This window comes from Octopus bimaculoides, chromosome 1 (assembly GCF_046866305.1).
Source record: "Octopus bimaculoides isolate indiv1 chromosome 1, ASM4686630v1, whole genome shotgun sequence".
NCBI lineage: Eukaryota > Metazoa > Mollusca > Cephalopoda > Octopoda > Octopodidae > Octopus > Octopus bimaculoides.
Window position 1 is genome coordinate 82,215,016 of NC_142928.1, and position 15,034 is coordinate 82,230,049.

General features: G+C 35.0%; 1 protein-coding gene across 2 annotated transcripts in view; it reads left to right on the forward strand.

Annotated features, from left to right (window-relative positions):
- The window catches only part of LOC106869592 (folylpolyglutamate synthase, mitochondrial), a 45,561-nt gene extending 41,168 nt beyond the window's left edge, over positions 1-4,393 (forward strand). For both annotated transcript variants that reach the window (XM_014915395.3, XM_089353132.1), the window contains exon 13: positions 884-4,393. In XM_014915395.3, coding sequence (XP_014770881.2) covers positions 884-1,209 — 326 coding nt within the window. In that variant the 3' untranslated portion in view covers positions 1,210-4,393. The remainder of the gene's footprint in view (positions 1-883) is intronic.
- The last annotated feature ends 10,641 nt before the right edge of the window (positions 4,394-15,034 follow it).

The following is a 15,034-nucleotide window of genomic DNA, read 5'->3' on the forward strand; positions in this document are numbered from 1 at the left end:
ATCTCCCCTCCACCCTGCCATCTCCCCTCCACCATGCCATCTCCCCTCCACCCTGCCATCTCCCCTCCACCCTGCCATCTCCCCTCCACCCTGCCATCTCCCCTCCACCCTGCCATCTCCCCTCCACCCTGCCATCTCCCCTCCACCCTGCCATCTCCCCTCCACCCTGCCATCTCCCCTCCACCCTGCCATCTCCCCTCCACCCTGCCATCTCCCCTCCACCCTGCCATCTCCCTCCAATCACCCAGGGATAGTGACTTCGCATAGATAATTATGTTAAAAAGTAATATTGCTGGGCTTAGTATTTATTGCAGTGTAAGTTTTGATATGTGTTGTTTGTTTGTGGTGGTTGTTGTGATATGTGAAGTAATTATGTCATTGTACAGATGAAAAAAGACTAAGTTGTCAACTTCCTATTGATAGATGTTTTCATTTGCTCTGCTCATGGAATCTGTGCATCTCTCGCTTGCTATTTTTGGCTCTTTCTTTTATTCTCTCTTTCTCTGTTTCTCAAGTATGTCATAAGCACTTTTCAGTCTTGTGAATTCCTGGAACTGCATCTACTTTGGGTAGTTACTTGTACAACAAGACTCCCCCTCTTTACTTCATTGATGATTTCTAAAGAAATGGCAGGGGGTGGTGGTGGAGAAGGCATGACCCCAATGACTTTGCTGGAGTTACCAGAAGGAAATCAAAGACAACTTCTAACTACCTTTGGGACTCCAGCTCCCAAAGTCAATAAAATGAAATTGGCCCTAATGCGACTCCCTTTCTTTTAATCTTGGGAAGAATAAAGACAAATTTGACCTTTGTGATATTTGAATATAGAATGTAATTAGAATGTCTACTAAAACTTTTATTTTATTCTTAATATCTTGACTAGATCTCAAAGAATTAGCCACCCTGGAGAATATGGAACATTGCAGAGATATGCAGACTGTGTGGTATAACCTTCATCAGGAAATTTCTAAATGTCAGTATAAGTCAATTCGAAGAAATACAATGCAGGCTGTTAGTATTCTATGTCCTTCTGTCAATGATGCCTTATATTGGTGTTCTTCAGATGTTAAAAACCTTGTGAAGCCCTCATACAAGTTGATTGGTGTTCCTGCATTACTCAGAGGAGCTGCTCATAATCAGCTTCTTGCAACTGGTAGTCTTCTCTTGGTGGGAAAGCTGTTATCATTTTTAAATACAGATGAGCTTTAAAAGTTATGATTTTTCAAAAATGTATCTTCTGTAAATATAAAAATAAAAATAAGAATAATAACAGAGAATTTGCACATAATATAAGTAACCCTTATAAGGGAAATAACGAAATAGATACTTTATGGCTAATAATCCCTTTCACTATGCAAATCAAAAATAACATAGTAAAAACAGTTTTTAGTTTAATTAATAAACATTTGCAAAACGAAAAAACAAATATTGGGAGATAATTAATAACAAAGCAATAAGAATAGGATATAGTCTAACACACAATCTAGCTACCATCATCTCAATTAACAATAGAAAACTAGACAACTAGACAAGTAGAAAAAATAATAGAATTAATACAAACATAGATAATAATAATAATAATAATAATAGAAATGGCGTGGTTGGTGTTGATAATAATAATAATAATAATAATAATGCTAATAACAGTAACAATGTAAATAATAATAATAATACTAATAACAGTAACAATGTAAATAATAATAATAATAATAATAATAACAGTAACAATGTAAATAATAATAGTAATAACACTAACATTAATAATCATAATAGTATAAGCAATAATAACATTATTAGGATCAACAATAACCAAAGAAATGATAATATAATAACTTTTATTCCCAGTAACATAAACCTTGTACAGCAATGCAGAACATGTAACTGTAGAATAAGTAATAATTGTGTATTTAATAATAGCTGCATTAGAAAGGAGGTAGTATATCAATGTATAGTAAGTACACAATATGATAGTAAGGTATATGTGGGTGCAACAAAAAACAATATGAAAGAGACTTAATTATCACATTTATACATTTAGAAACAGAAATAGGAGAAATTCTACAGGGTTAAGTAGCTACATATGAGAACTTAAGGATGGGGAAATTAATTATAATTTACACTGGAAAATATTAATATCAGCACCTGCATACAATAATAAAAATAGAAAATGTTTATTATGTATTAATGAATTTTTTTTTGTAATTGGGGCTAAAATTCCACATATTAACAACTTTAAGGAACGTATCCTGTCTTCATAAAATTGGGTATATCTTTTTCAAATACAACTAGAACCTAGTATTAAAATACCCCTACTGACATAATAATAGTAATAATTATGTAGAGTTAACCATTGTTATTATATTATATTGTATTATGTAATATGATAATTATGCAGATATATATATAAATGAAGGTATATATTAAGTCAGATATAATTATATACATGAATATGTGATTATTTATTACTATAGATACTACTTTGGTATTTATATATGGATATGTGTGTATATTTGTGTATTTATGCAAACACTTGTATGTATATGTATATACATATATATATTTGTGCAAGCAATTATATATGTATATATTTATGTATGCACACACATGTATGTAGGTTAAGATAAACATGTATATGTTTTTGTTTTCTGCTGAGGCTTATGTGTGTGGGGATATATATATGTGTATGTGGGTATGTATGTATGTATGTGTGTGTATGTATGTATATGTGTATATATGGTTGTGTATACATATATGTGTATGCATATATATATATATATATATATATATATATATATATATATATATATATATATATATATATGTGTGTGTGTGTGTGTGTGTGTGTGTGTGTGTGTGTGTGTGTGAATATAGACTGATATGCAACCCCATTATAGAACCGATGATTTAATTAATTAATTATTTGGCTGATTAATAAGTTGTTTGACCTAATTAAATCTAGAGTTACCCCCCTTTGTTTTATTTATAAATAAACTCCCTAACTCCACTGCATCCCTTAAATATAACATCAAAAATAATTAGATAAATAAATAGACGGATAGATATTTTTAACTACTAAATAACTAAGGGGTTTATTAATTAAGTGACTTAATATTACATGGAATCTTGCATTTTAGGCATTTTGTCAGATGGAGTTTTGCATTTGAAGCAATTTGTCAGCTATAATAGATGTTGAACAAAATTTGAGGAAATTTGTCAGCTATAATAGATTTTGAACATATTTTTAGCGATAATGACTACAATTTGGTAATATGTAGGTATAGTTATATATAGAAGAAGATATGAGGATTCGGAGAAGAATTTTGGGCGTAATTTTAGTGATTAATGACAACATGATGAAACAATATATACAGTCACTTTTGATGTTTTGTCCCCTGTTTGAGTTTGGTCCAATTGGCTCCCGGCATGTATTTTTAACCATATAGTACCCATATGAGTTTGTAAATATATTAACGATCCCCCTAGTTAGACTTATACATGTAATATTTTATAAGGGTTTTATAATAAATTTGTAACAACTTATCTCTCATATGCATTATATTAAAATAATATCCTCGTAATGTTATATAATATATTTTTTTAATAAATTTGTAAAACTTATCTCTCATATATATTATATTAAAAATAATATCCCCTTAGAAATATCACTTCAACCTTAAATTCATATTGGACCCAAGAAGCATCAGATGTGGTGTGCAAGAGAGACAACTGCGCTGGTATGGTCATGTGGTACGAATGGATGAGGATAGCTGTGTGAAAAAGTGCCACACCCTAGCGGTTGAGGGAAACTGTGGAAGAGGTAGACCCAGGAAGACCTAGGATGAGGTGGTGAAGCATGACCTTCACACATTAGGCCTCACTAACGCAATGACTAGTGACCAAGACCTTTGGAAATATGCTGTGCTTGAGAAGACCCGTCAAGCTAAGTGAGACCATAACTTGTGGCCTGTGCCAGTGGTGAAACGAGCCCACTTAGGCGTACCTTTCTTTCATTGGACACTAAACTCAGCTTGCGAAGACATGTTGAGACAAGTGAAATCGAAATCAAATTCGATGACAGCACCGCATGACTGGCATCCATGCTAGTGGAGTGCTAAGAGCACCGTCCAAGCATGATTGTCGCCAGGGCCATTGACTGGCCTCATGCCGGTGGCACATAAAAAGCACCATTTGAGCATGATCATTACCAGCGTTGCATTACTGGCACTTGTGCTGGTGGTACGTGGATGTTAAACATACACATATGTATGTACATTTAAGTGTAGGTATATGTATTTATGTATATTTTTGTATATGTATGTATATGTAAAAGTATGGATATATGTATGTATTTATATTTATGACTTATCCTTAATTAAACTTACTTTGCAACACCTGTGCATATTTATCAGCTTTGTTTTTGTTGATAATTCTTATCAACAGCTTTTCCTGTGATTGTGATTTGAGAAGACATACAGCAGTATGCTAAAGATCAGACATACTCTCTTGTGGGCAAGAAATGTAAACAAAGTGAACAACGTAAACACTGTAATTTAATAGCTTTTAATGAGATACCTGTTAAACAGAAATTTATTTAATGAAAATTTAATAACATCTAATCATAAGTAAGTTGAATTATACTAAATACAACTAAATTGAAAACCTTTTTCCCTTGGCCGTATTGGCAATTCTGAAAACTTTTGGGTGTGAATTTTACATGAGTAGAAGCATTTTTTAACAATTTTTATCTTGAAAATCACCTTCGTAAATTGTACAAGTGCGCAATTACATGGGTTTTAATGTTTTATATATATATATATATAAAACATATTTTACATTAATTTGATATCATTGTATTGGCACATGCTTTACAGTTTCACTTCTGGAAGTTCACTTGGTACACTGAAATTAAAACAGCTAAGCAAGCTGGTTTATTTTTATTTTATTTTTCAGCTTATTGCTGCCCCTTACATATGTGATGATATAATTTAGTCAAATTTTATTCAGTCCCGCTGTTTTCATCACCTCTCTAACTTGAATTCTCTTTCCTTCTCTCCCATTTATTAATCTGTCAATCTTTCTTACATGTACAACTTTTAATTTCTATTGTAAGTTTTAAATTTCACCACATCCAATCTCTCTCAGTCTATATGCTTCTGCAGGTACTTTTAATTTTGGTTGGAAATTTCCAATTCACCTCTCTCCTAGAAATCTTTGTGGAGGACAGTCTATTTGTGCCGTCTGAACTGAATCTTGTTTCATATCCCTCCTGCCCTTCACTACCACCTTAAAGGAGGTTTGGGTGCATGCGCACATGTTGATGTTCATGTATGTTTGTTTACCCTGCTCATGTATGAGTCTGTTCATTGGAGAACTATGAGTATATATTGGGTCATCCCATAAATAATGTGGTTTTTTCAATTGCATGAACTAAAAGTTGCATGAGGATGGGATAAACTACCTGCATCAACTTGCTATAAAAGCAGGTAGTAATTTTAACTTGTACTTATTCTTAGTGCAAATTTTTAAAGAGTGCAGTTCGATTTTAAGTTATTTTTTGAAAGTTATAATGGAAGTGACAAAGGAGCATATTCGGCATATTTTGCTTTATGAGTTCAATAAAAGCAGCAATGCAATGGAAATTGCGAGGAATATTAATGAAGTATATGGGGATCAGATAATAAGCATAAGCCAGTGTCAATGGTGGTTCCAGAAATTCTGAGCTGGAAACTCTAGCCTAGAAGATGATCCTCATCCTCGAAGATCTGTAGAGCTTGGCGAGGACGTCCTGCAAACCCTGGTGGAACAAAACCCCATAACTGTTGAGGAACTAGCAGAGAAGCTTGAATTTGATCACTCAATCATTTATCGACATCTGCGTACCTTTGGAAAAGTTGGTAAATTGGTTCCTCACAAACACTCTGATTCTAATCATGTGCAGAGGATGGATGTGTGCTCTTCTTCGCTCTCACAGCTCACAAATGAACCTTTTTTGGACCGAATAGTGACTGGTGACAAGAAATGTGTTCTCTATAAAAATGTCAAACGCCAAATATGGTAGAGAAGGAAGAAACACTAGCACCCCAGACTAAAGGTCTTCACCCATATAAGGTGTTGTTATCTATTTGGTGGGATATGAAAGGTTTAGTTCACTTTGAACTTTTAAGCCCAAACCAAACAATAACAAAGGAGATCTACTGTGAAAAGCTTGAGTGGGTTAAGTCAGTGCTAAAAGAAAAATGATAATCTTTGGTTTCAAGATGAAAGGTGTTCTTTCTTTCATCAGGATAATGCTCAGCCACATACAGCGAGGATGACATTCCAAAAGCTGGAGCAGTTTCAATAGGAAATGATGCCCCACCCACCATATTCACCAGACATTGCCCCATTTGATTATCGTTTATTCTGCAGTCCTCAAATTCATTTGGACGGAAAAAATATGAATTCTGTAGACGAGGTCAGAACAGTACTGAAGGAGTATTTTTCGTCATGGACAAGTGAATTTTGGAAGAGGGATCTTGCAAGTCTACATGATAGATTGCTTTATTTATGGGATGATATACTTATCATGTGTATATATATTTGTGTGTCTATGTTTGTCCCCCCAGCATCACTTGACAACCGATGCTGGTGTGTTTACGTCCCTGTAACTTAGTGGTTCGGCAAAAGAGATCTATAGAATAAGTACTAGGCTTACAAAGAATAAGTCCTGGAGTCGATTTGCTCAACTAAAGGTGGTGCTCCAGCATGGCCACAGTCAAATGACAAACAAATAAAAGAGTATAGATTATTTTCAAACTTAGAAATTTTGTTTGTACCTAGAATAACAAAGGCTTAATAGCAGCATATCTGTTACACATAAATATATTTTTAAAAAATGTTTATAAACCATAATGATAGATTCTAATTAAATAATTACTAAATAATTTTAATGAGTGAAATTTTTTTAATTTTAATGTTTTTATATGTACATATTTTAATACATAAAAAGAATAATAAAAATTAAGATGAAATCACAAAGAATCAAACGTTTTTATGCTTAATATTTTTGACAGAGTGTTTTCCAAAATATTTATTGGATTCAAATAATAATATTCTCTTAAAATGACAAAAAAACCTTTTGATTTATCAACTTTTTTCGTCACTAAAAGCCACACATTTTTTCGTAGCTAATATTTTTAAACAACGTTTCATAGAAATAACATTATCTTCAACCTGAACAAAACAATCCACAAACACAAGACACACTATATACAGTAAATATCCAATGAAATAAATTACCACCAGCAGGCTCTTACCCAACGCATTACGCACACAACACAATACAAACACTAATACAAGCTTAATTACTGCTTGCTCTGTACTTTTCAAGGTTCAATACTTATGAATATTTTAGGATTCTGCATCTGGATTTTTCATTCTAGTCCACTTCTTTTACAGGCAACGCTTCTATTATTATATTTAGTTATATTTACGTTTATAATTGAAAACAATACCTTATAAAAAAAATACTGATGCAATACAATACCGAGAAGAGTTTGCACACTCCTAACAACAAAAAAGGACACAATGTTGCACACACCCCAGCAACACGGAGGTGTAGCAGGTGATGCAGAAGAAATTTGCCTGAAACCACTAAATGATAATAATAATAATTATAGAAAAACTAATACAAATAGCCACAAAACACAAACTAAACAAAAAACTGTTTTCAGTTTTTAAGGAAGCTGACATATATAAAAATGAAGTCATAATACCTAACGACTACAAAGGAAAAGAAGAAACAACAAAAGCTGTAAAACAAGTGAAATCCAAACTAAAACTGGAAGAGCAACGAATCATGATAAACGATGGCAAGAAAAGCCCCTTCATGGCAAATCCTGGGTTAAACTAAACGCAAATGAAATAGACAAAGCAAAATCTCAACAGTGGCTGAGAAGCTCAGGACTCAAAGCAGACACTGAAGGATTTTTAATTGCAGCATAAGACCAAAGCCCCCCCCCCCCCGAAATTATCAAAAACATGTAATGAAAAGAAATACTAAAACGGCAGAATATGTGGAGATGGACAAGAAACAATAAATCACACTGTCTCTGGCTGCCCAGTCCTGGCTAAGAGGGAATATATTCACAGACACGACAGAGTTGGAAGCTATGCCAACTCTATGAAATAACAACAGAAAAAAGATGGTATAGGCACACCCCAGAAAAGGTCATAGAAAGCGAGAAAGCAACCATACTATGGGATATGCCAATACACACAGATAGAAAAATTAAGGTCAATAGGCCGGATATAGTTGTCAGAGATCATCAAGAAAAAATGCTTTCTAATTGATATATCAATACCAACAGATGACAATGTTTCTAAATGAGACGGAGAAAGTTTCAAAATACAAAGACCTGGAAATAGAGGTAACTTGAATGTGGAGTCTAAAAACAGAAACAATTCATATCATTCTAGGCGCATTAGGTATGATAAAAAAAATATTCAGACAAATACATAACAAAAATACGTGGACTAGAAAATAGCACTACTGGACACCGCACACATCCTACGTAAAACACCTTCAATATGTAAAAATAAAACCATCACAACAAACCACAGCATTTACCCAAGGCACACAGAGCTGCGCTCAGTAGTGCAGTGAAATCATCTGATAAAAATAAGACTACTGAATAATAATAATCTTTTCTACTCTATGCACAAGGCCCGAAATTTTGAGGGAGCTGGGGTCCAGTTGAGTAGATCGACCCCAGTACGCAACTGGTACTTAATTTATTGGCCCTGAAAGGATGAAAGGCAAAGTCGACCTCGGTGTAATTTGAACTCGGGGTGTAGCGGCAGACGAAATACCACTAAGCATTTCGTCTGGAGCGCTAACGATTCTGCCAGCTCGCCACCTTACTACTACTACTACTACTACTACTACTACTATTAGTAGTACTGCTGCTGCTACTACTACTAATGATAATGTTTTCTTTATTGACTACTAAATTTTTGCAGAAACATTAGGGACGGTACAGGACAATGCAATGTCGGGTTACATAAAACCATGTAAAAATTAAAAAACAGTAACAATAAAAAATTTGAATTAATAATTACTCAGAAAACGGAGATTTCCTAGGGCTGCTCAAGGAAATCCCACAAAATCACGGTCGCCCTAACCACCTGGGCAAGTGTCTTCTTCACATCTTTCTCCTTCAGCTGACAGGCGCATACTTAGAGTAATCCCGTTCACTAGGACCATTCTTGCAACATTTACCTAACTTTTAACAAAATTGCTGGGAGGCAGTACTTCTCACTCTACCCTCTTTCACTAAGACTATCAGCACAAGAAACACTGTCTGTCCTTCGTAGTGAACTCATCCAAGAGCTAGATCCATCCTACACGTGACAGTAGGTGTTAGACATAAACCCACAAGTCAGCCATACTCGAGCCCTGGACGTGTGTGCAGAAGTTTCGTCGCCCTGTGCGCCTCTCTGGCAAGCCTGGCTGACGGTACTTCCACGCCTGTAGAGTTTATCCCGAACCAGCAGTGCCCCCAATCCTGGCAGCACTGCCAGGCCAAGGATTTCTGGAAATTATCCAATGATTCCGGCCCAAAAGTTCTCCGGAACAGACCAGCCAGATGATTCTCGTCGTTTCTCTGAGAACGTCATTGTACATGTCTACCACTAACCCTGTATAAACGCCAGAGTGGACCTTCCACCGACCGCATTGCCTGACTGACAGAGCACTGTGAGCATCTGATGACATTCTAGGAGCCAGGCGCCCTACTTCGGTCTACGCTTGATCCAGGACTGCAGTTTAGTCAAAGAGACGAGCTGCCGAAAATCCTGTCCGACAAATGGCAACCAAACCTGTTCACCATCAAGGAAGCGTTGGGGATGTAGCCTCAGCACATGTCTGTGCATCAGTAACCACGGCATGCCCAGCCATCCATTCAGTGGTTTTTGACAGCAAATGGAGCGCCTGACCAGTGGAATGTGTCCCTTCCGCAGAAAGCGGAAGAGTATGCGCTCCAGTTTGGTCAGACATAAATTGGGGCAAGGCATAACGGTCAGGTGGTAATATACAATAGAAGCGATACAAGCATTCACTATCTCTACCCGACCTTTCAAGGATAACTTTCGGCCCATTTCTGGCTAAGATCATCTCGTCCCAATTCTCAATCTGGAGATCTGGACAAAGAAAAACAACAAAAAAAAAACAGACCTCGAGCAATTTAACCAGTCCCTCCGTCCAGCCTCCCATGACATTATTGGACGACATGGACTTGATCTCCAGATGTCATGCTGCAGGCCCACTAATTAATTTTTGCTCCTGTCACTACGTCGTATTCTGGTGTTTGACAGTATTGCTATGACATCATCTGTGTATGCTGACACAGTTCTCCCACGTCCTAGTTCGTGCGGGATACCTCTCAACGCTTCCCGTTTCCTCAATAGTGGCTCTAGAACCAGTACACACAGAAGAGTCGCCATTACGAAGGCAGTCCATCGCTACTGTTCACATTCAAGACCATCAACTTACCTTCTGGGTCCAGGAAAATAGTTTCCGGACCAACACCGCAGTTCCACCATTTCCGGTTGACATGGAGATAAGTAAATCTCGAAACCACCGAAAATGGGCATGAATGCTTGTCGGTCGGAGAGCTTGGTTTCAATGACAGCCACTACATCTAAACTTCGTGACCTGACGTCATGGAGTAGGTTGCCCAGTTTCCAAGGCAACCTAAGGCCACGTACATTTATGCAGTCTATTCAGATCAAGACTATATTTGTCAGAGAGACGAAGGAGGAACGGAATCACTTACTCTATTTCTGTAGAGAGAAGTGTTCTGTCCTGACAATTTGTGGGTGTCTCCACAAACATTTCCTTGTTGAGCTTTTTATTTATGGTTCCACGGGAAGCTCCTATTATTTTGCTTTCAGGTTGTATGTATTCCCATGTAAAATTTTACGAGAAAGACGATGAGTTACATAAAATTTACTTTCCATTGCGATTAGGGGGCTTAAAGTGAGGCAGACGCTCCCTGTGAAATTTGAAATTTCAAATACCTCCAATTTCAATGAAAATAAAATAACTACTAGGTTCTAAATAAAGACGATTTCCAAAATTTCACCATCTTCCAATATTATTTAACCCCACTAATGGGGTTTATAACACGGGATGCATTTGAAAGTGCAAATACATCCACTTTTCATGGAAGATACATGGAATTTATGTATGTGTTCTTGGAATAAGTGTACTACAAAACTTCAACAATGCATATCTCATTATAGACTTTGCAACGTAATTTTATGCATTAGAAAAGGAATATTTTAATAAGCAAAACATACTTAGTTTACCATATCACCGTCAGTCCGAACACCTGTCTCATCAGTTGAGTGTATGCCAATACAACGATCGACAGTGAGTAGCTCTGTGTCTAAAGAATGTATAATTATATATTCTTTAGACACAGAGCTACTCACTGTCGATCGTTGTATATATATATCTATCTATCGTTGTATATATATATATATATAATAAAAATAAGCAACAAGGATTTCCAGAGGTAATGCAGTACGATCATTTCAACCAACTCCATTTAATTGAACAATGCAATCATTACATCAGTTTAAATGCAGAGCAATCCTCAGCTGCATAAAGACAGAATTTAATTAAATTAAAACAGATGGACACATTAGTATAATTTTACCTAAAATTTCCAAGAAGGTAAGGAGATAGACAAAGAACATGCTGCCTTCACTTCCACTCAGAAGCTACTAAGGTATCAGGAAGAAAGACTTGTTATAGATTTTGCTTGTCACTGTTTTATGGGGTCAGTTTTAATTTATAGACTAGTTTATCAAATCTTTGTATATCTAAGTCCAAAGAACAAGGAGTAGTGCCTGCTAGGAAGGGGACTGAGGAAGTTAACAGAAATCATAGTGAGTATAGTCATAAAAGACTATTAAGATTTATTTGAAGCAATATAATGAGCTTTGGTAAAGGAAATCTTAAATCAAGATGTTAGCTGACAAAGGGGCAAGCCAATAGTAGACCATTGATATTGAAACAGGGAAAATCTTATGTGGTACTATAGTAAAATATTTTAAACAATATTGTCATATTGTATAAAGTTAAAGTTTAGGGTTATTCAGAAGATTATTGAGAAGAATATTATAACAAAAGGATAAAAAGTGTTTTTGAATACTTTTGAGTATATACCAAACTTTTACCACAATAGAGGGAGGAAAAGAAATTATCTAGAAATAGTTTAATATTTATACATATTATATACTTAAATACTAACTTATCAGATGGTATCAGTGAATATTGATCAATTGGTATTTACCGGTATTTAATAAAGGAGTACTGAGGTAAAAGAACATGCTAACTATATATTAATTAAATTATAATCTAAGCAGTTTATTTTAAGTAGTGAATATACCAGTATTATTTTATATAAGCTAAGTATGAATTTATAGAGGTACAAAAATTAGATTTATTTTATAAATAAATAAAGGCTATTATAAAATAATCAGGTAGGGCAGAACACCAGAGAAAAGGAATAAAATGACATAATCACTAAAAACATGATAAAGTGTATACCTTATTTACATCAATAGAGAAGATTTATAGAAAATGTATAATAATTTAAGTATACTAACTAAAAATTATTTATATACTTATTTAGCTAGTATCAATAAAAACTGATACCTGGTATTAGTTAAAGGAACATGGATGTTATAGGACATTCTAATTATATACTAATTTTAAAACTAAGAGGTATATTACAGATTTTAGAAGTTATTGTTACTCAATACATGATATTTATAGTTTCCTAAGGGTACTTATTGTGGTAAGATTTGGTATATACTCAAAAGTATTCACAGAAATTTTATCCTTTTGTTATAATATCATTATTGATAATCTTCCTGACTACCCTAAATTTTAACTTTATATAATATGGCAATATTGTTTGAAATGGTCTTTTGAAATTACTTGATTTATCCCTTTTCTTAAAGTGCTCTCTACCCTCCTGATCTTAGTATTTACAAGGGCCTTTATAAGTAGCCTTTCTATATAAGGTGCCTCAACTTAAGTACCATATTCATCTGAATCTCCCTCTCTGTCTCTGTCTGTCTGTCTGTCTGTCTGTCTGTCTGTCTGTCTGTCTGTGTCTGTCTCTGTCTGTCTGTCTGTCTGTCTGTCTCTGTCTCTCTCTCTCTCTCTCTCTCTCTCTCTCTCTCTCTCTCTCTCTCTATATATATATATATATATATATATATATATATTGGGTTGTCCGGAAAGTTCATGCCGATTTATAGTAGCTTACCTTTCGACTTATTTTAGAACATGGTTGAGTCCATAAAATAGGATTTGACTACACCTCCATTTAGAGCACAGTTTAAGCTATCTTTTCGTGGAAGAAGGTTTATGTTCCTATAACCTGTGTTAATTCTGTAACCCTTTAAAATGGAAGATAAGAAAGTTCATTTTCGGCACTTGATGCTTTTCTTTTTCCGTAAAGGGAAAAATGCCTCACAAGCAACCAAAGAAATATGCGCAGTTTACGGTGATGTTTCTTTATCCGAAAGAACTGTACGGAAGTGGTTCGCAAGGTTCCTAGCTGGAGATTGTAGCCTCATTGATAAAGAGCGACCAGGCAGACCATCCACTACAGATGATGACCAAATCAAGTCATTAATTGAGAATAACCCACATTGCACAACCCAAGAATTGGCAGAAAGCCTCAACCTATCAAAATCCGTCGTTCATGAGCACCTGGTAAAGCTTGGGTACACAAATCGCCACGATGTTTGGGTACCACATGAGTTGAGAGAGAAGAACCTTTTGGATTGCATTTCCATCTGTGATTCACTTTATAAATGGAATGAAAACGCGTATTTTTTAAAGCAAATTGTGACAGGTGATGAAAAATGGATTATCTACCAAAATGTTCAGAGAAAGCGATCCTGGAGTAAGCGACATGAGCCACCCTTAGCCACCCCAAAAGCGGATCTTCACCCTAAAAAAATCTTGCTTTGTGTCTGGTGGGATTGGAAAGGAATTCTGTACTATGAGCTTCTCCCAAGTAACCAGACAATTAATTCTGAGAAATACTGCACACAACTGGACGAGTTAAAAGCAGCAATTCAAGAGAAACGTCCAGAATTGGCCAACAGGGAGGGTGTTGTTTTCCAACATGATAATGTAAGACCGCACGTTTCTTTGGGAACCAGACAAAAATTGCTGCACTTCGGCTGGGATGTGTTACCCCACCCTCCATATTCACCAGATATTGCTCCTTAGGATTTCCACTTATTCAGGTCTCTGCAGAATAGTCTTAATGGTAAAAATTTCAATTCCTTGGAGGACGTAAAAAGATACCTTGATGAATTCTTTGCCCTGAAACCACCTCAATTCTGGGAAGAGGGTATTTTCAAGTTAAAGGAAAGATGGAGAGGCATTGTGCAACAAAATGGTTCATATTTGGTTGATTAAAAATGTAATGTCGAGTATTTATTGACCTTTTTCTTTCCTTTAAAAATCGGCACGAACTTTCCGGACAAGCCAATATATATATATATATATATAGATATATATATATATATATATATATATATATATATATATATATATATATAGAGAGAGAGAGAGAGAGAGAGAGGAGAGAGTTCAAACAAGAAAAACGACAAAAAAACAACAGAAAGCAACAACGCGAGGACGTGATACAGATATTGTGTTACTGGACGCTCAGGAAAGGAAAGAAATATATATATATATATATATATATATATATATATATATATATATATATATATATATATATATATATATATATATATATCCTATGTTTTTAAGTATCATACTTAACAAATTAAGTATGATGCCAGCATCATACTTGATCTGTTAAGCATCATAAATAGTTATAATGAAGATGTTACATTACTATGATAATATCTATTTAATTGTTAGTGTTTGTTGTGATTCTGGAATACACATTGCAATAGGCATGTCTTTATAATTTTCCTTAAGCTTTTA